Here is a 23,149-nt window from a genome sequence, read left to right as displayed (position 1 = left end):
AAATGGGCATGCAGACTTGCGCATTTTACTTTCACCTTTGAATTATGCACATGTTTAAATGCAGCGCTTGCGTAAGCGACGTTAAATCACGTATGAATTTGCGTGCAATGCGAATGCAACAGCTGGTTTAATTAAGTGCTTGAATCAATGTGCGCAGGTAATTCTCACAGAACCCGCCAGTCCCAAGAAGAGCAACCGGCTACTTCTCCATAAAGCGCTGCTTGAATGATGGGTTTATTGTTTTTCTTGATGATAAACACAACAACAAAACAATCTCGCTTGTATTAAAAATCATATATGTATATTATAACAAAAACGAGTAACCACGCGGCTTCTGCCGACGTCTGGTCCGTCAGCCTGCCTCGCACACTGACAGAAATAAATGAAATCTGACACCTGCTGCTCTGTGATGTGACCAGGGCCGTGCACAGACCTTTTGAGGGGCATGTGCTGAAACTGAAAAAGGGCACCCCCTCCAAATAAATATCACTTAATAATCATCTTAATAGCTTTATATTTATTCGCTATTAATGATTGAAAAAAAATCACTATTAATGAATGAAAAATGACATTTTATGATAGCTTGGCATTATACAGTGCAAACGATATCTGCCCTTTTAAGTTGGCTTTAACAATTTACATCCTGGGTGTTTGTCTGTATTAGGCCTATTTGTAGTCATGTGTTTGTGAAGTGCTCTTGTGAACTCGCTCTTATTTAATTGTAGAATATATAAATTTAAATTTTTTCCTCTGCTTACATAAAGTTACATTAAAATATGTTTGAAGAAAAAAAAAGGTATTCTGTTTGTTTTATAAGCTCATTTTTATTATTTGGTTAACATGTTTGTGTGATTGATATGTGATTGAGAAGAGGGGAAATAGGAGATTAAAGATCAAAATAGGAGATTATACTATACTATAGCCATACCATTAGCATATTCAACATGTATCTCTGCCTACCTGGCAAAAACTGTGCTGAGGACCAGGAACCTTGGTCTTTTGAAGGTGCAAATAACTGCATTACTAATAAATATACTAAATACTAAGTAGACTTAACTCTATGCAGTTGATTCCAGAATAAAAAGTTATGAACCAAATAATCATACAACAATCATACAACTCCCTTGACTAATTCAATGCATAAGATACATGCATATAAAATAAATTATATCCAGATTGCATACTATAATGAGTGACAGGGCAATATAATGTACATACTTGTATCCTTTACACGTTTTTCGTCTCTATCCAGTTTTCCCAACTGGGCATCTGATGTCTAAGACCTTTCTAATCTGATATGTTTTTGGTGTTAATGTAGGCTAGACATTTTAACGATTTTAACGATTGAGACGCGTCATGCAAAAAAAGCGGTAAAAACCCGACCGTGCATTCCGTATTGTTGTCACGGGTGCCCTTCACATGGGTGAACACTAGGCATGGGCCGGTTACCGGTTTCAAGGTATACCGAGGTTTAAAACAGTCAAGGTTTCAAAACCACTAAAATGTTCTGTGATACCGTCTCCAAGATATGAGCTGTGCTTATACAAAATTCATTAAATCATGAAGTCATGTGATTGATTTGATGTTTACATTTAATATACATTACGAAAATATTATATATGTTTTGAAAGCATATTATAATTTAAAGGCGTAATTGTACCTGGCATTTGAAAATAACACATTTTAGTGTTGCAATGGCAATACTGCAACACCGTGAAACCGTGGTATTTTTGCTAAAGGTTATCATACCGCCAGAATCTTATACCGGCCCATGCTTAGTGAACACTTGTTTAAAAACTGCTCGCGCTTTGTCAAAAACTCAATTTGGTCGCAGTTTGGAGCTCTTAGTGCCCCCTGATTGCCCACTCGACCAATCCCGTCTATGGATAATTCGGCTCTGCTCAAATTTATAAAACATGCGCCGTTATATACATACTAGTGTTTCTTTCGTAATGAGACAGCATTGTACTCGAACAACAAGATACTTATTTACCGTTGCAAGACATTCAGCTGCCTCTGACTGCTGTGGAACTTCAGCTCGCTGCACTCAGGGGGCGGAGTTAAGATGTTTGACAGACAGTTTGAGCGGATCCAAAAATATTTAGTTTTTTAATAATTTTACTTGATAAATATATTTGTAAAACACACAGACAGAGGTAAATGTTTAACAATAGCATTAATTTATATATATATATATAAAATAATAATAATAAAACACCTCCAAAAAAGGGCACTTCGGAGTGTAAGGACAAAAAGGGCATGTGTTCTGCACAGGTTGAGCCCTATCTGTGCGCGTGCCTGGATGTGACGCGGGTTCAGCTCTGCTGAATTCAGGCAGCAGACACATTCAGTTGTTAGTGTGTTTGCTCTCTCTAACGAAACTAAATGATTTAATTACAAGAGAATATCAAAACGACGGTAAAAGACGGTGTCGCGGTGGGAAAGTGATCTAATCGCAGCAAGCCTAATTCAATGACGCGGCAAGTTTAAGTTATTAATTAATAAATAGATCCTCTGAGTTACGGATCGATCTTTAGAAAATAATATGAAAATCGATTCAGAATCAGTGAATCGATTTTTTTCAACACAGCCCTATGAGTTGTGTGTGTCATCGTGTCCCACAAACTTAACACTACTAAGCACTTTACTTCCTGTTTCCTTCAAAACAATCGCATCCTAATGGCGAAAGCATGCTCGGGCACTATCGATAAAAGTGCACTAAAAGTGCCTGTGGGGGAGTGGGGAGAATCGCACTCGGGCACAGTTCACAGCAACTGTACCTAATATCAGTGCGCCCTAAGAATCTTCTCCAACACCCGTTTAGTTGGAAGGATTCGGCTTTATCTTCCCTAAAGACGTCAATAAGGTTGTCTACACAAGGCCTTGCCATAGATCTCCTGTTGTCTTTATCTCTGGATGGGCCATTAAGGGAAAAGCAATCACTGGCGCCGGAGTGGTTGAAAGGAGATGAGCCTAGGAGTGACAAGGAGAGAAGTGTTTATTTATCCTTGCTCTCCGGAAAACAGGGGGCTTAAGACGAGATTCAGGGTGTGTTCACACTGATGAGATGCCTTTACGGACAAATGCAATGAAGCTTCTGTTAGTTAATGTACTGTATTAGAATGTCACCATGAACAGTATGTTTTAACAGCTTAGCCTGTAGGGTTAACGTTCCTGTAGCTCAATTGTAATAGCACTGTGTTAGCAGTGCAAAGGTCATGGGCTCGATTCCAAGCGTACACACAAACTGATAAAAATGGATTGCTTTGATTAAAAGAGTTTGCCAATAGCAAGAATGTAAATGTAAGGAGTTGTGCTTAAGCAAAATTTACCAGAACTGTTTTATCTGATTTGTATGCTTGCATAGTTTAAAGAAACAATTTAGGCAAAAATAAAAATTCTGTTATCTTTTTTTGGATGACTAAGTCTTAGCTTTCTTCATTAAGAACATCTCAACTGTTTTTCTAATGCGGTGGAACGGAAAATAGAATAAGCTTTGAAGGTACTCTAATAGTAAATCTTATGACAAGCACGATAAATCAATAAAGGATAGTAATGTGTAGCTACTAGTAGTTTTTAAAATAAAGGGATCCTATTTTCAGTATCTTAATGAAATGCTGTTGGCTCTGCGGTCATTTCTTTGTATCACTCCTCCTTAGGTAAATCTCACCTGATGTGCACACTCACTTCACCATTGTGCTATTATTGGTTTATTTACTCTGCCTTCATAACTCTAACTCAAGCAAACAGTCAGGCGTTGCATAATAGCTCAGAGTAATTGGCAGGCATGTTTCATTTATTGTTTTTTACTGTGGTGTTTATGAAAAATGCGGTGCAAATGTTTTCGTCAATCATAAAAAATATAAAGGTGACTGAAAAGGTTTGTGCACATTCTTGCTTTCCATTTTATCCACTATGATTCCAATAAATTGAGCGTGTGTGGTGTAGTTTGCATATGCTGGTATAAGGAAAAAAGTCAAATTTAAAGTAGCTTAGACGTCAACTTTAAGCAATATGATAGGCTGCTTCGCTAGTTCGGCCTGCAGCATCTTTTCTGTGTTGATAGTTGAGCGCCTGTGCTTTACCGCAGCTGGTGGTACCAGATAAAATGAGGGAATGGGAAGTGGAGGGGAGGCATTAAAAAATATATCAATAAGTATTAAAAATATATATTTGTACTAATCAGTTTTGCAGTGGCACTGGTGCGACCACTATAAAAAATTTTGCACCTGCAGAAAATATGGTCGCGGTCTAGAGCCCTAAAATATAGGTCACGCTCTTGCTGTATTGTTTGTAATCCTGTGCTTCTCTTTTGGTGAGCTAATCATACAAAACAGCTCTTTTATTTGATATGCTTCCAAAAGTAATGTGGACCTATTGCAAAATGACTTGCTGTAGAGTTTTTTGGTAGAGCGATGACTCAACGTGTACGTTGTTTCTTGTTATTTTACCAGACAAGCCCTCTTGTCAAGAAAGATTAACGAAAGCCAATATAAACGCGCTCTTCAAATGCCACACTGTTATGATCTCTTTCTTCAGTGTTTTCTTTGGCACCATCTCACAAACCTGGCATCCAGAAACTGGGCGTATCTACGTGCATGTGACACGCTATGAAATCAGTGTGTTTGTAATTGGCTAGTCAACACCTCAGGTGAAAGGAGAATTAAATATTTCTCATCTCCCTGGAATTTTTGTTTTTCTGTCTTCCTTGTTTTTGCTCATTAAGGTTACCAGCCACCCAAACAGTCTGAGGGAATATACAGGCAGGACCAAACAAGTTTCGGATTCTTTTTTTTGTGAAGTTGGGCTTTGTTTTAACAGGTTTTACTTTGACAGAGTGTTGTCACGGTGAGTGGATTTCCTGCGTGGAATGATTAGTCATGTAAACAGCCTCGAGGCTTGGCAGATCTTAGGTGTTGAAGTTGTACTGGACTCTGGCCATTTAACTTGAGCCAAAGATGGGGCAGATGGTGTAGTGCGTTACAGTATATACACGAGTAGACTTTTCCAAATACCTAAGCTTAGTTGATTTAGTACTGTAGTCTCCGACTGATACGACTTTGAAGAAGATTGTTCGTTATTTAGAAGATCCGCTTGAACTGGCTTATATGTCTTTTAACTATCTTTATTACAAGTATTACTAATATCAAATAACAGTGATGCAGAGGAACTTAAAGTTTCAATTCACTTTGTCTGTTTCATTTGAGTGAATATGTTAGTTCCAAGACTTGGTGTTTGATTGTATTTAATGTGTGTGTATATATATATATATATATATATATATATATATATATATATATATATATATCTTGTATTGAATATCATTTAATATGATGATTATCTACAACATTGTCCTCTTACATAACTAATCAAATGTAGTTTAATGAGTCATATGATGCGATTTCTTGCTTTCCTTTGGCTTTGAAGTGTTAAAAGCTGTTTGTGCATATTGAAGAAGATCTGTAAAGTCGCAAAGTTTAAATAAATTCTCAATCCTAAAGAGATAATCTGTTTAAAAGTGAAGGCTCATCCACGCCTCTCTAAAACGTCTCATTCAAACACGCCCCCACCTATGTACGTCATTTGTATACATAACACCGCCCAAATGTATACGCAAAAAAGATCCTGTGTTTTAGTAGCTGATATTCTAAATTTGGTAAGGGGTGTATCATTTCCCTCACACACTTATTCGGCCAATCACAACCCACTGGATAGCTGGCCAATCAGAGCTATTTAAAAATGTACGTGTTTCAGAAAGGCAGGGCATAGGGCAGCAACAATATATGTTATGTTGAAAATAATGTGTTTTTAGCCTTAAACCTCATTAACACATTGCATTACACATAATACACCAAATAATGTTTTTTTTAACAATGTCATATGACCCCTTTATCTAATTGAAATCAGTAGCTTGACTAGTTGAATCACTTTAATTTGTGAATAGCTTAGCGTGGCATTCTGCATGTTGCTTTCAGTGGCAGTTTCATAGTTTTTGATATTTAGAGCACTTATTAAAATCAGCATTAATCCTTAGGGGCCTAAAGTATGTGTGTGTGTGTGTGTGTGTGTGTGTGTGAGAGAGAGAGAGAGAGAGAGAGAGAGAGAGAGAGAGAGAGAGAGACTATATAGCAAGACATACTTCTTCAGAAGATTTGGAGCCGCCATCTGTGTGGAGCCACTTTACCTTTAGTAGTGGCCAGTTATTTGGAATTCCCAATTCTCTTGTGTCCTTTTGATATTTTGCTAACCTGCAGTCGATTACGGGTTTAGTTTCTTTCATAAAGACGGTTTGTTTATCTAATTAACCCTGATGCTCCTGAGTAGAGCGCTACATTCATCATGCCTATACTCGTTCTTGTACCCGTGTAGTTGACTGTGTGGCTATTAAGTGCATTTTTCCATGTCTCCTATTATGAATCGGTGCTAACATGTGTTTTATCTTTGTGTTTTCTCAGGTTTTACTCTATGATTGCGTAAAGGCTGCATAAGCAGTGTGGGGACTGAGGGGAAGCAGTGCCAATCTGGAACATGGTGCCTAATATTTGCCCATCAGTGCCCGTCCTGCCCAGTGGGCTGCTTCTTCTGCTGCTGCTGAGCTGCGCGCAATTCTCCTCTCAGGCAGACAGTAAGTACAACATTTCGGCTGACTAGTCATTTTTCTCGGGACTGTACCTTGTGAAATTGGAAGTGCGTCACGTTGTGGAATTGATTGCAAGCATGGGTGAACTCACTAATGTTTCACTCTCAAGGCACAAAATGAACCCAAAACTCAAACAATGCGTTCGCGCGCCCTAGCACACAGGTTGTCCGCTCACCTTTTTCATCTGTTCCTCTGTGCAGTCAAGCTTGGGGACGAGCGGCACATTTTGATGTAGCCACGTTTCAGATGGCGATTCGATGAGTAACCCCAAAGAGCAGGGTGATCCCGCACTGTGTGGGCCGCTCTGCTCCATTGTCCTTGTGAATGAGCATTTGGATTGGCGAGATACGCTGTGAGTGACATGGCAATGTTGTGCGTGCCATGGGTTGAGCAGAGGTCAAGACTCAGTTCTGGCACGGGTCAAAGAGCCATTTAATTCACCATGTGACCCTTCTGCACCACTCTCACAAGACTGCTGTAATTCCATTAGGCCTCTTTTTCTCGCACCGGCTTTCTTTTTCAGGCACCGCGTTTAACCTTTAAATCTCTCAGTCATTCAGAGGCGGTGCCAGCTTGAGGGTCACCTTGAAACTTCCCTTCTTGACTCCTTTGGCCACTTTCAAAGTCAACTCTGCTTTCTCAAAATAGTTTGTTTTTTTAATAAATCTATGCAAAGATTTTGAGCTATATGAGGAGTTGTTTTAGTATGTTTAGTAAACATCTTGTGAAATCAATATTTCATATATGGTTTAAACATGTGATAGGAAAATCCTCATTATTGAGGAAGAGATTTGGGAATGAGCTCTCCAGACTTATGAGCAACCACAGACTATTCAATAAAAACCCACCCAGAACACCACAGCATAGTGTTGGTAAGGCATGCATTTCATAATATGTGTCAATTTAGTTAAAAATTACTTTTTGTGAAGAGTTTTTATAGAAGTGTAAATAAGCATTGCAGTATTTGGCCTGATGTCTTTCGTTTTTCATTTAGCATGTTTATGCCAGCACATTAACACAGAATTTTTATTAATGTCAACACATACTAGACATAGCAGTTGTAGGTGGTGTTGATGTGTTGAGAACAGATTTACAGAAACTCAGCTTTAGGTTGGGCTATTCCAAAGATTTCTCTAAGAATCTAGTGTTAAACAGTCCCTTCCTTTGCATAAAATACTCCTTAAAGTAGACTCAAACAAATAAAACTCTAAAAATAGAATGGAGGGTAAAATATTGACTACCACAATTGGAGTTTTTCTGTTGTTGTCTGTAATCAGTAAGGGCTGAGTTGCTAAACATGACAGAACTGGCTTAGCCATCATCTGAATTATAGGGCAGGGGAGCCAGATCTACAGGGTGGGACCTCTTGAACGTTGATCACCATGGTAACAGAGCCTACCTAAATCAGAAGGATGAAAAATTAAGGCCGATTCTTACTCTCTGGTTGAATGCTGAAAGAAGGTAGGATTACTCGGATTGCACAGTAGTTAGCTGCATTTAGAAAATTGAGGGCTGTTACTCAAATCTTGTTTAGGTTGTTATGTTTCATTTGTGATGTATATAGCCACCCAAACAGCTTGATTGGGGTCTTTATGATTGCTTCCTGCAGACTTGATGTCTACTTTAAGGGTTTACATAATCCTAACTCTGTCATTTTGGTATTTTTCTCAACGGAAAGAAATCGATAACTGCTCTAAAATTACTAGAAAACAATTCTAACTTTATACTGTACATTTATTTGGCAGGTGCTTTTACTCTCAAAGCTACCCATAATGCATTCAGGCTATGCATTTTATTCACAAGTGTGTCGCTTTGAAATCGAACCATGACCTAAAAGTTCAAAGAAACACTTTTCTGGTAGCATCAACGTGTCTCCAGACCTTCTCAGGCATACCAAAGGATGCTGCTAAAAGCTTTCAGTGCAAGGTTTCTTCAAGGTTTTTCAATCCGCCTTGCATTTATCTTCTTTAGCTATATTTGTCAAACTAGCCTTTTTCATCTCTTAGTCAAAGTGGAATTTTTCTTAAGCTCTTTGTTTCTCTCTGTTGCAGTACACAGCCACCTGTCTATATATTGATTTCTTCAGTACTATCACTCTCCATCTCTAATGGTGAGATGGTTCCGGTTTCTGTTTTTTGGCCAGTGTCAAGGGGGAGATTGCAAGATCCCAAAGCTTTAATCTCTGATTATATAAATATAAAACGCATAACAGGTCAGCAGTTTTAAACCGAGTACCAGACATATGGTCATTTGCATTGTATTGTGTAATGCTTTTCAAGCACGTCTCTTTTACATTTTAATTTGAAGCTCTATGTTGAAAACCACCTTTGTAAATCTATTAAGTGAGGTATTGTTTTCCCTATGGGTTGGGCAGGGCTGACTGGGTGGTCGATGGCAAATTGGATTGTGTTTTCAAGTGTCCATATGGTCACTGAGTGAAATTGACAGGGATAGAAATGGATTCTTTTTAATTAAAAGTAAGAGTATCCTCGATCGAGTGGCACTCGGTAGGTAATTTTGTTAGTCTCCAGCTGTGATCATTCAATGACAGCCACCAGAGGAGAGACAGCAGCAGAGAGCAAAGGAGAAATCGAGAAAACAGAAGGTTTCCGTAAGACAGAGCAACAATATAGCAGCCATGTAGTAAAGTAGTGGTCAGCGGAGGTTAATGATGTGAGATTAATAGCTTAATTACAGTGGTTGATAGCAGGGCTGGAGGCAGGTCCCATGGATACACCGTTTTCATCACAAGATCATCAGTGTCCTTTACTGAAGGACAGCCATAAAAATCCTTTGAACTATCACATCTGCGCGTATGTCATCTTCCCACAGCACTTCCACCTTATAATCACTGTGGTGAAGAGGACTTTATCATCATGACCAGAATAAAACTGCAGGACCAGCATGCGTCTCCATAGGTCCAATGTGATATCTGCTGGGTCCAAATAAAAAAAAAAGAGGGATTCAAGGTCTAGTCTGATAATCGTTATTTTTAAGATTCAAAAGAATTGAGAATGAAAAATAAATTGGAAACATTTAAGATTCTGATGGATTTCTTAGTCAAATTTCTAGGTAAAGTTTTTGACACTTCTTTGTATCAAATGGCCTTGCTTCCATTAATATCACGCATTGGAATTTGCTGATTGGAATATTCAGAAATTGCTGGGATAACTTTGTCCCAGCTAAGGTGCTGCTATCAACAAGTGGTACATTTAAAATATTGGGGAAAAAAATGAGAAAATCTGAAATTGTTTAGTTTTAATAAGCTGATAATATAATTTGGGAAACATTTGTATTAGAACAATGCAAATTTAAAACATTTTGGTGGTCCCAGTATTTGTAGACCCCCCTATATGTCCTTTCGCATCTACTCCATAAACGCTCACAAGAAATCCATACCATGTAGTGAGCAAACGTCCACAGCCTTTTCCAAAGCAATTTAGTTGTCTGAACATCCCTAACATTGTCAAGAATTTACTTTCAGGCGCCTTTGCTTGCACAGCATCCGAGATGAGGGCTGTGGGGGCACTCTGGCTTGTTAATATCCATAAAACGTTTTTATGTAATCACAGACATGAGCAGCTAATCACATTAGTACAGACTTGCGTCTAAGAGCTTATGACATTTTGTTGTGGGGAATTGAGAACCCCTGCTTCTCATCAGCATGAAAGCTGACTTCTCCTCATCCTCAGCTGACTTCCATTTGAACCTTTTTTCTCCCTTTTGTGCTGACCTAGTAATTGTCAATGACTTATGTTCTTTGTTCTTGTGCAGTGTGATCCACACACTTGGCTCGCGTAGTTCTGATTGGATAGACTGGTCTTATGCATTTAGTGAGTGGTTTTAAAAATGGGTTCTGTAATGCATAATTTGTATTATTAGGAAAAATGATTATTTATTATGAAAGAATATATACCCATAAAAATAAATGATACAGTATGTTCCTCTGATATTTGTACGTTTGGTAGACATTGTAACATTATTAAGTAAAGGTCAGTCAGTTTTGTCCTGAATTAGCATTAATGTATTTAAATCTCAAATCGTGTTTTGTAGTTGTGGCTCTGCTATGGTGAATTCATTTTAATGAATGCCTCAGATTCATTTGTGCTCAGATCCCAAAGGACTGTAATTAAATTTTCGCCTGACACATGGTGTGAAAGTTTAAATGATGCAGACTTATAGAAAAGGCCAGAGGTAGAGATGTAAGATCAGTAAATGGGTGGTCTTAAAGGGGCCCTTATTCCTGGGAAACTGATTAATTTGGTTAGCGTGATTCAGAGGGGATTTGGCTGTGATAGATGACATAATCCATAACAGGTCTTTATTCACCCAGCGTCTAGCCACTGATCTCCTCATTGGTTCTCAGTTCCTCAGGGGAGCACTTTCACTCCGCACCTGCCGGTCAATGACACAGGTTGAACCAAGGGGACGTCTGCCCTTTAAAGCCCCCAAACCTAAAAAAAATGCACTTTTAAATGTGTTTCTAGCAGAAAAGTGTTGCCAGTGTGTTTGTGCATAAACATCCTGTTATTATACAAATCCATCAATTCTTCTTTGTGTAATCTCTTTTAAACAGGCTGTTGGGGATCCTCTATTAATGTGATGTCACATTGATTACGCCACAACCATAACCGTTCACAAACTCTGCCTTATGAGCGCGTAGTTCAACCTTCTGCCATAGACACATGTTTTGATGTAGTCCAAAGCACGCTCTACCCCCTACTTTGCATTTAAAGAAACACAAAAACAGCATGTTTTTCATTGCATGTTCAACACCATATAATGAAAGATCTGTGGATATCAGAGACTATTTTTATATTGCTAAAAACACCTAGGTTAGCGGGTTATTTTTAACCTAATGATGGGTAAATATTGGACAGAACACATGCTGGGTTATTAATTAAACCTATGTTGGGTTGTTTCAATGCAATGCCGGGTTGTTTCAAACAGCAGAATTAAAGGGACATTGCACTTTTTTTGAAAATAGGCTCATTTTCCAGCTCCTCTAGAGTTAAACATATCACTACGCCTGCTGCAGCCATGTTACATCAGCAAAGTCCTTGATTATTACGCCAGTTTGAGAATATAGTTCCTAGCCATATCCACCTAGAAAATCACAGCTTTTAATTTCCATATCAGTCTTAGTACACAATGTAACTACAGAAGAGTCAAAGTTTAAAACAGGAAAAATATCGAAACTCTTTGGTTATTTTTTTGCGCAACGCTAATGGTCTAATCAGATTCAATGGATTGTGCTAAGCTATGCTAAAAGTGCTAGCGCCAGACCCGGATTTCAGCTGAATGGATTCCAAAACGGTAAGAATCAAATGTTTAAGAATAGGGGAGCTGGAAAATGAATCATATTTTCAAAAAAAGTGGAGTGTCCCTTTAAGAGTGTAGACAACTCAAATATGTTATATTTTTGGCTTTGTGAAAATTCTGATTATGTATCATTGTTTCCCGCATGCACCACAGCAGAATAAATCCAATTTTATGTGAGTTGTACATGTGCGGTTTTCTGCTGCATTTATTGTTCTTTTGCTGCCTGCAAAACAACAATTCATTAGGGCCACTGTAGTCAGATTCGCAAATGATTCAAAATCAAGTCAAAAAGAACTGCAGAATTTGAATCATTTTAATGAATCATTGACTAAATTTGTCAGTGCGGTTACTGAATTAACATCTGACTTGCATATTGCACCGTAAGTCATCATAACCAAACGCAGACAGTACTTTTAAGCCTCAGGCAGATTTCCCATTCCTACGTTTTCATTTGTATGAGTCTTGATTTGTTCCACCGTGGTCAAGGCTAAAATGTAATATTTCTGCTGCAGCTCACCATCGACTGGATGATTCCTCTAAGGGAAAATACCAGGTTAACTCGGATTACGTGCAGGTCGTAGCAAATAAAATGTTCCCAGAGTTACAGCCATTTATGTTTGGGTCATTATTGTACCCTTCGGGTAACTGCGTACCCGCAGTGCCCATACTCTTGAGGTTCTCTTGAACGCTCTCAGGCAATCACTTCAGGTTAACCTTTCAAATAATTCCAATCTTCTGATTTTTCATGGCTTCCTAATCTTTCATAGTGCCCATCCTTAGCTTCAGAGTGCGCCCAGAACTTTTGTGACGATTGGACATGTATTCTGTTTGGATATTTGCTTTCATCTTGTTGTGCTCAAAACAATAATATCCCTATGAGAACCCAGCTGGATTGCCTCACGCCAGCGTGTATGTTTTAATATCGATGGCTCTGTCTAAACAGGAAGATTTTTTCTGTAACTCGATTGTTCTATCATGAGGGCACGAGTAATGGGGTAGTAATGATATTCCCTCATGATTGACCGTCTCTGTCTTTGATCCAATATCACGTCGACTGTGGAAACCCCAGATAGGGAGTCACGGCTTTGAAGAGTCTGCGATAGGCACCGGTTTGAAAGCTGAAGTAACACTAACCCTCCACTAAACCCTCCTGGTCATATGATACAGCTTACCTCTGTTAACAGGAAGCTCTTTTTTCATCAACCTGTCAAAGACGCATGAGGGAACACTGAGCTAATGCTTTTAGAAAATGATTTGACTGTGTACCCTCCACTCAAGCAGCACATGGACCTTTATTTAATCTTCATTTCTGTCAACTCTTAAGAGGAAGAGTCAAGGCTCCGGTCATGGGAATGCACAAACCTTAAGATAATTCCCCAGAATTTTGGCAGAAATGCCATTACTTTAATGCTGCTCACAGAGAGATGTGCATGATTGTGCTCGTAATTTGTGTCCTGCACATTCTGCTAAATAATTGAGTAACGTTAGAAAGTGGCACACTGAGGTGCACTGTCAATGCTCGGGTGGGGCTTTACAATAAGGTTCCATTTGTAAACATTATTTAAAGGGATACGCCAGCTAAATTACAGCATGATTTACTCGCCCTCAAGCAATCCGAGATACACTTTCAGACAAACACATTTGGGGTTATTTTAGTAAACGTCCTTGCTTTTCCGAGCTTTATAATGGTAGAAAACAGGAATCGAGGAACAATTTGGGACTTTGAAGCTTAAAAAAGCTAATCTATCATTTACAGAAGTAATCCACACGTCTCCAATGGGTTAATAAAGGTCTTGTGTACGATTTACGAGACATTTTGAAGCGTTTTGAGCACTGGTTGCCATACATATGTTGCACAGTGAGCAGTGAGTAGTGGTGTACCGTTGATTTATTTTTTCAATAGCCTAACAGGTTAATTCAATGTTAACTAAAACATGCAAATCAAATTGTATCCATTTATGTAAGTAAATACACAATAGACTATCGTGAATAAACATTAAACAATTGTACTTCTATCAACAGACATTTACAAATAAAATAAATGTATAATGTTTTGCTTATTGTTAGTTAATATTGGCTTATTTATTAACACATTTTTTTTTTAATTGGAAGGTGTTTGCCATTTTAGAGTCCCTTACTAGTTCATAGATTTTCGAGCGCACCAAAACTTCTCAAAGAAGGCCTGAGTAATTAAATTGTAAATCCTTTGATTTCGACCACTTTTCATCAGTTTGCATAAAAGCCCACTTGCCACTCTTAATGTTTGACGCAGATGCCGATGCATTTGACTCAACAAGGGAATTGTGTATGTTAATGAAGGAAACTTGAGATATTGAACTGATATAGCAAAGTGACCAGCTTGATGTAGAGTTAATTGAAAGCAAAATCCTGTAAAAGATCTAAAACCCAGTTAATGGACAAGTTCCACTAAAACAACCGCAGCTGATAGCATCGGACACATTTCCGCTAAGCGCACGAGTGAAAATGATAACTTGCTAATCTATTATTAATGAGAATGAATGGACGACTCTCTGGTTTGCGTATTGATTCTTGCACTCATTTCGGATCGGGTGTTTCGGCGGAGCGGGAATGCTGCTAATTGCTGGTGTCCATTTGTCATTTCCACTCTAAACGCTTTCTTCTTAAAAGCTGCATAAATGCTTAAAACATTCCTACAAAATCAGATGCATTTTGCAACACAAGTCACCTCCAGGGAAAAGCCTCAATTGCTCATTTTGCAAATGGACAAAACTCTGACACACAAGTAAAATGGGATTGCAAGTAAAAGTTTTCTCGAGGCCCACGTGTCTGTCCCTATTCAACTCTCCACATGTCATTGTTTAAAGCATGACTTTAGACTGTAGGAAATAAATGTCAACAGGTGTCCAAGGCCACCTGTTCTGGTCTCTGTGGGTTTATTGAGTTGGTTAATACAAAAAGACTTTGATGACAACACAACCACCTGGGAGGTCAGGGCCTGGTCTCTCTCATCTTCTCTTCTGACCTCTGTTCTCAAACGAGTTTCTTTGAGCATCAAATAACCCTGAGCCATGAACCTCTCTTCTGTCAATTCAAAAACATGTTAAGGGCACAACTGCACTATGCCAGTCTGTTGGCTTTGAGACATGTTTCAAGAGCACCTAGGAGATTAAAAGTCACTGATCATTAGAGAAAAGTTTACATTTACACGTTTTATAGACAATTGTATCAAAACAAACTACAGTGCATTTAAGCTATACATTTTGTCAGTTTGTGTATTTCCTGGGAATCGAACCCAGGACATTGTGTTGCTTATAAAGGAACATTTGGTTTTTTTAACATGCAAATTAATCATTTAAATTAAATAATTGTGCATTAGTAAATCTCTTTTTTTTTCATTTATGTTTATTTAAAGGGACACACTTCATTTTTACCGTTTTGGAATCCATTCAGCCGATCTCCGGGTCTGGCGGTACCACTTTTAGCATAGCTTAACATAATCCATTGAATCTGATTAGACCATTAGCATCGCGCTCAAAAATTACCAAAGAGTTTTGACATTTTTTGCAGTGCCCAAAAATAGTCCCCTTGGTAACTTTAACTAGCAGGTGACTATTTTTGGGCACTGCATAATATAATTGCGGCTGCTACAGCCATGGTACAGCAGCAAAGTTATTGATTATTACACCAAAATGAGGGTTTAGTTCCTAGCCATATTGGCCTAGATAATCGCAACTTTTAATTTTCCATCGGTCTTAGTACACAATGTAACTACAGAAGAGCCAAGTTTTAAATAGGAAAAATATTGAAACTTTTTGGTTATTTTTAAGCGCGATGCTAATGGTCCAATCAGATTCAATGGATTATGCTAAGCTATGCTAAAAGTGGTACCGCCAGACCTGGAGATTGGCTGAATGGATTCCAAAACGGTGAAAATAAAATGTTTAACTCCCCTAGAGTTGGAAAATTAGCCTAAAAAAGTGGAGTGTCTCTTTAACATGTAAATAATTCACATGATTCAGTTTTTCAGCACTTTGAATCAGCAGCCTTTGGCAACTAAGTCAAGTGAATGTCAGCTCATGTTCAGAAAGGAGGGGTAAGCCCCCTTAAGACTGAAATCTTAGAATCGCCCCCATATAAATGTAACATTCTGTTCTCTAGCCTTTTTAATTTCCAATCGTTTCTAGCGTTATATTTTTCTTCTGAAGTGGAAGATAGGGGGTTGTGTACACAGATTAATGCTCTGAGAGTCTATTAATGTACCAACTTTAGGATGTGCTTTCACCATCACCCATGATCCTTTAATATCTGCCTTTCCCCTGGAAGATTGTTTGGCCATTCGTGCGTCTCATAAACCGCAGGGAGTTCAATCAGATACTTTAATTCGGAACATGCACTCGGATTAGTTAATGCCCACTGATCTGTGCTTTTAAACAAAGAGGGAAAAAACCCTGTCACTTATAAAGTAAAATCTAATAGAAATATCATGACAGATGTTAAAGATGGACCCTTGTAAGTTAAACTGACACTTATGTTAAACTCATTTAGGCATATGTGGACGCCCACATTTCTATGTTTGGGTAACTTCCAGCTGGTGTCATGTGTTTTAAGGGGCAACCTTTACCTCCTGGGTTAGATCTTTTTTTAATTTTTGCTCTCACCCTTTGTATGGATATACACCCCTTACCTAAATTAGATTTTTTAAGCCTTTTTTTTATTTTTCAGTGTTTGTTTCCCTAGATCTGTTAGCGCCCTATGCTCGCCGCAGTGATTCTGAAAAAATCTTGTGGTTTTCTCATTAATCCCCTAGTGTCTAAAAGCGATGGTGCTATTAGGAGAAGGCCATACGCTTTCAAAACAATCTTCTCTCTTGTGTGGGTATAACTGAGGTAAAAAAGGCAGGAAGAGCTTTTATGAGGGTATGCGTAGCTCTCCTGTGCCAATCAAACCAGTCTCCAGGGGAACAGACACATAAATGTCATTTAAATGTCAGGCCAACCAATATTCCTGTGGACCGGTGGGGTGCTGGTGTGGCTCCGATTTTACAATGGACACACATACATGCGCATATACAGTCTCTTCTGATGAACCTCCAGTGGGGGTTTTGTCCTATAGCAAGGGCGGCTTCAACCACCTCGTCTCCAAAAAGGCTTTCTTATCAGCCACCTGACACACTGTAGAGATGATTTACCAAACACCTCCTGCCTGCTATAGTCAGAACTCCACCACCCCACCCGTAGGTGCTATGTTATGTTAACTAGTTATTGATTTTGTTGTCCTCAGCACTACCCCTCAGATTCTGGAGTATAAAGGAGAAAGGACACAGTTGCAGCGTATTCCCTTGGCTTGTTTCATCCAGGAACATTATACGTACTACCGCATAGAGTCCCCATGCTGTTGTAATTTATCTCTCCTTTGACTACGACAGGATTAGATCAGATTCCCATCGTGGACCTCCCGCTAGGACATCGTAATCCATGCGGTTTACTGGAGATGTTTCGTAGTAATAGATTTTGTGTCTATCTCTCCTATGCAAGGTGATCAAAAAAAAAATCATGGGGCTGGTATATAAATATGATGTTTATTTATTTTACATTAGAATATTGTGAGGTGATGGCGGCAAAGATGAAGGGCAGTTCCTATATGTTGAATAAAGCTGTATTTCTATATCAGTGAATGAATGATATTAATTCATTTTAAATATATAAATGTGTGTGCATTGATTATGCATTTAATGTATGCGTTTTGATTTATTATTTATTTATTTATTTTTGCAGGCTGAAACAAAAACTTTTTTAGGTTTTATTACAACATTAAACCTAAAATGTACTGTAGGGATATTTGTCACAAGAAATATATGAAAGCGTCCTATAATAGCAGGGTTACTGGCAGAGATGTATAGTAACGAAGTAGAACTACTTCACTACTGTACTTAAGTACTAAAAGACAGTATCTGTACTCTACTGAAGTATTATTTTTTTCTCCTACTTCCACTTTTACTTGAGTACATTTTTTCTTTGAGTTTAATACTTTTACTCCAATACATTTTTTATGTGCTGCATAGTTACTCGTTACTCTCAAATGTTACGAATCATGGTCACATGGTGGTCTGAACCAATTGGAGATAGTAAAGGGCGACCCCTCCCAACCTCTCACTCACAAATATGAGCCAGGGTTGTTGACAAATGTGAAGTGAAGAGAGAACCAAAGTGCGCGAGAAAGACAGAGAGAGAGAGAATGTGCAAGAAAGGGCGAGTGTGCGCGAAAGAAGGAAACCTAAATTCAATGAAACACCTTGTACCTTTACCTATTACCATTTTATCGACTAATATTTCATTAATTCTGAATTCTCTATCGCCATATCAGTTAAATTAATCTGAATTATCTGAACATTCATGTCCTTGTACTCCTGCTACAGCCAAAGGAATTGTGAGTGTCCTTTAGCTTAAACATTTGAAATAATATAAACAATATTATATTCAAACTTTTGACTGTTTTCTTTAATAACTACATTACACAATACTTGTACTTTTACTTTCAGTACTTGAGTAGTATATTTTAAAATAAACTACTTGCAATACTTAAGTACAAAGCATGTTTAATACTTTAGTACTTCCACTTAAGTGCTGTGCTTAAAGAGCACTTCAACTTCTACTCAAGTCACTTTTTTGATAGAGCACTTGTACTTTTACTCAAGTCTGGGTCCCCAGTACTTTATACATCTCTGGTTACTGGGGTGAGTAATATTCGGATGGTCACGTGATTTCAACATGGTGGCCCCCTTGGCTATAACCGTCTCAGCGAATGCGCTCAAGCAAAGATTTTTCACAGCATGTGCATAACCATTTAGACATTAGTTCCTGAAATTGCTGAATTGTATAACTGCTTTGAAAAAAATAAGCAGTAAAGTATATAAATACATTGAGATAAGTAGCTCCCCTAAAATGTGTAGATAACATGTTCCTTGATATCAGTGCAAACTAGCGAGCTCATGAGAGGTCATATTGTACATTAACCTTGTTGTGCTGGAAGGTGAGACATATTTAGGCCATTGTATGTGTAGTCATAAACAAGCCAGATTGTAGTTTTTTTTTTTTGATAATATCTGAAAGTTCCCAGATATTCATATCTGGGTGTACTGTGAGATTCACTCTTTGCCCATATCACCCAGCTCTTCCTTGGAATGTTGCGAAGTAGCTGCGCGTCTGCCAAATGGTCCTGCTCTACCTGATCTGCCATTGATGTTCTTCAAAACAAGGCATTACGTGTTTAAACTGACTCAGGCGATACGTGTGGGTCTTTATCTTCACACCGTCCTGCCCAACACGTCCCATTGTTGTTTGTATTGTAAATGCGTGACAAAGATGCAGGGTGTGTTAGTTGCTCTCCTTGAAAACCGTGCGCCGCAGCATGCTGTGGCTGGCCTTTTTAAAAACAAACTCGGAGCTTGTTTAGCTACCAGCCCTATCAACATTTCCCCGTAATATAATCTTTCCTTTTGAATTCAAAAACCTCTTTATCTTTTTGCGTTCATGTGTGAAAGTATGGTTCCTTTTTAGGCTTTTGCAGCCCACTAACTGCATCTATTTTTTTTTACTTTGTTTACTTTGAAGAAACTGCTCGCATTTAAATAAGAATTGCATTTTGTATCCAACTCCAAAAAGACAGAATAAAGAAAACAAGATGTATATTCACTGTTATGATATAAATTTTTAGAAGTCATACAATAACTTTGTGTCAAGTATAGACCACAACTTTACTGATTATCCTCCCGACTGTGAACCTCATGTCAGGTTTGGAATGAATGACAATATATTCATTTTTGGACAGGCCAAAGACTGTGGGAGGAAAACCTCTCTCAGGCTCAGCTGCAGGTGTTGTGGATACTAAGGATATCCATTGAAAGCTACTTTGTGTGAACAAAATTCAGGAATTAATATCTGTTCTCTCTCTCTTTCTCTCACCTTCTATCTGTTTTTACCTTCTCTATCCTTTCCACCTGAATTCTCCAGGCTTGCCAAATTTCATCAAATCTCCAGAGGACCAGACAGGGATTTCAGGAGGAGTGGCATCTTTTGTGTGCCAAGCAGCGGGTGAGCCCAAGCCTCGGATCACATGGATGAAGAAAGGAAAGAAAGTTAGCTCCCAGCGCTTCGAGGTAACTAACTCTCCTTCCTATGAAACTTTTTACTTTCCGTCATCACTCTTTTTCGTTCTTACTCTCTTATATACAAATATTCTTTTCTTGCCATCAGCCACATCACACTTCTATATTTTTCCTCTTTGTCCGTCTCATAATTTTCTGTCCTGTCAGCATTATGGTTTACCTTGTGATTTGAAGTGGCCTCATGACCACATGGTGGTTTGGGGTCATTAGAGTGCACCGTTATTTTCCTACTGGGCAGATTTTCATTTCGGGAGGAATAGCTCAGCTCTTTTGACCTATTTTTAGTGCAGATACAAAAATATACTCATTGAATATTGCCAAAAGGCTTAAATATATCACGTTTTTTCAGCTATGTCGCCCAACCCTACTTTTAACCCAAATGGTGCAATTATCACTGGTCTCCACCTTGTACAGTAGGGAGTGTACAGCAACTGTATACAGTAGATTTATGTCTTAAGTATTCTGAAGTGTGGTGGTTTATAGCCCTGTACACACCTTTTTGACTTTAGGCACCACAGCAGGTTTGAAGGCAGAGTTTGTGAAGGGAGCAATTTCTCATTTTTGCTCCAAGCCTTTAGTAATCACTCCGATTTGTGTGCAGTCACCAGTCAACTTTTGTCTTAACATCATAAATGTCTTGACTAAAGAAAAATAAATAGTATGTAAAATTTCCTGCTTCAGTAAAACACCAACATTTGCATGTTAGGTGTAGTTACATTTGTGTTGGATCGAAAGGAAACACAGACACGCTGACTTTCAAAAAACTCACTCCATGCTCCTGGCAAAATCCTGCAACTCCTATTTAAAAATATTTTTGAGCAAACATGGCAGTAATATGAGAATAACTCCCAAGACTGTTGTACGCTTAAAGTTCAGATTAAGTATTCAAGACCATGTTTAAAGATAGAGAGTATTTGAGTTTTTAAAGCTAGATAAACGGATTTAAGAAAGTTTGACTAAGTATTTGTCTTTCTAAGGTGATAGAATTTGATGATGGCTCAGGCTCAGTTCTCCGCATCCAGCCGCTTCGTACGCACAGAGACGAAGCCATTTATGAGTGCACAGCCACCAATAGCCTGGGAGAAATCAACACCAGCGCCAAACTCACCGTGCTGGAAGGTAAGCCCATGTTCCTCTGTTTCCCCAGAATATATTAATGCTTTATCGAATTTATTTGTATGGTATTTTTAAGGGGGGTGGAGTAAGATTGGGAAACCACCTAATACATATAGTGTGTCATCAGAGCATGTACATCACCTGCCAGACTAGGTTGCTGACTAAATGTCTGCCTTTTTTGTTAAAGCATCACTCATTATTTTTAATGGATTTGTGATTAAAGATTAAACACTACTACGTTTTTAAACATTTCAAATAGGCCAGAGCTTAAAGGGGACATATCATGAAAATCAGACTTTTTCCATGTTTAAGTGCTATAATTGGGTCCTCAGTGCTTGTATCAACCTAGAAAATGTGAAAAAGAACAACCTAGTAACTTAGTTTTGGTAAACCATTCTCTCCAAGCCTGTAAAAAAAAATAGGTCATTGAAATTTGGCTCCCCTTGTGATGTCAGAAGGGGATAATACCACCCCTAAATCTACCCAAAAAAACTGCAAATATTTGCTCATACCTACAAAGTGTTAATTTTAACATTCTATTATAAATTATCTATATGGTATATTGAGCTAAAATGTCACATATGTACTCTGGTGACACCAAAGATTTATTTGACATCTTAAAAAAGTTTTGGCCCCTTTAATTTCCCCTTTAATTGCTATTGAAACTGTATTTTGTTTATATTATTTAAAGCAATTACATTGAAAGCAAAATGCGTTATTACATTTACATTACATTGATTGAGAGATGCTTTCTAACTCAAGAGAAAGAGTGAGATTTGCAGGTCACTTTGTGAAGTGTGGCATGCTGGTGTTTTCCCAAGCTTCTTTGCTCTTGGTTGGTCTTTTTGGCAAAGCTGTGTTGTGTTAACATCAGAACTCATAGTATTTGTAAGCATTGGTATGTTTGAACCCTCTCTGACACATTTTTAAGTTGGCTCTAAAATAACCCATGGGGTCCACCCTCTTATTGTTGCATTTATGTACTTGTTTGGTACGGGTTCTGTCAGAGTATGATGCTACTAATAAGTATTTACCTCAGTCTTCAGAAATCCAATGACAAAGGATTCCTTGTAGTTAATGGATAACCCACCCCACCACCATGTGTTCATTATTAGAGACAAGCCTTCAGTGTAATCCACCTTAATCTTATTTTTCACCCCAGTGTACGAGAAGACAAAGACCAATTAGTAGGAAGAAAAGCATTTCTTGAATGTTTGAGACGAAAAGAGATCTCTTTGCCAGGTTCAGAGAGAAACAGGAAGAGGAAGAGAGAGAGAAAGAGGTGCCATATTAAGGGTGGGCAGTTGGCTCTCTTAGCTGCTCTCCACAGTAAAGTGGCTAAGCTGGATGCCCACAGGATACTGCAGGACACATAGTGAGCTCTATTAATAGCTCATTGTTCATAGCTAGCAATACATCATTTCTGACTTTCAGCAATGCTTAAAGACTGGCACAAAAGAGATGTTGAATGATAATGATGTACTCTAATGACTTACTAAAGGATGTCCTCTGCTGCACTTTTCAACGGTCTATGGAATCTGGGCCATAAATATTTCTCAGGCCTCATCTTTGGGTTACAGAAATGATGTCAGGCTTAAATATAACGCATTTATCATTCATGTGCTCGGAAGTTAGAGCATTGTCTTACCAGCGCAAAAGGTGATGGGTTCGAAACCCAGGGAACCTAAATGTGCTTCTAAATACTTCTAAATGTGCCAAATGCATAAATGTTTGAATGTGAACTTTTTTTCGTCAGAACTCCTCGGTTGCTTTGAACCTAAAGTGGCCTTTATTGATAGTCGTTGTTACAAGGAGGCAGGAAAAAACAGAGCTGTGCAAAACAACAAACTGTCTCCATTTACAAGAGTTAAACGGCACAAGAACAACTCGGATGACCTGCTTTACGAACTTTTGTTGACGTGCTA

At 38.4% G+C, this 23,149-nt stretch overlaps 1 protein-coding gene across 7 annotated transcripts in view; it reads left to right on the top strand.

Annotated features, from left to right (window-relative positions):
- Positions 1-23,149, top strand: part of ptprfb (protein tyrosine phosphatase receptor type Fb) — a 214,825-nt gene that overhangs the window by 80,611 nt on the left and 111,065 nt on the right. For all 7 annotated transcript variants that reach the window (XM_065276015.2, XM_065276020.2, XM_065276018.2 and 4 more), the window contains exons 2-4: positions 6,456-6,625; positions 19,954-20,099; positions 21,086-21,227. In XM_065276015.2, coding sequence (XP_065132087.1) covers positions 6,529-6,625; positions 19,954-20,099; positions 21,086-21,227 — 385 coding nt within the window. In that variant the 5' untranslated portion in view covers positions 6,456-6,528. The remainder of the gene's footprint in view (positions 1-6,455; positions 6,626-19,953; positions 20,100-21,085; positions 21,228-23,149) is intronic.

The sequence above is a fragment of the Paramisgurnus dabryanus genome, chromosome 6 (genome assembly GCF_030506205.2).
Source record: "Paramisgurnus dabryanus chromosome 6, PD_genome_1.1, whole genome shotgun sequence".
NCBI classification, from domain to species: domain Eukaryota; kingdom Metazoa; phylum Chordata; class Actinopteri; order Cypriniformes; family Cobitidae; genus Paramisgurnus; species Paramisgurnus dabryanus.
Note: the sequence above shows the minus strand (reverse complement) of the source record. Positions and strands in the feature narration are given on the sequence as shown.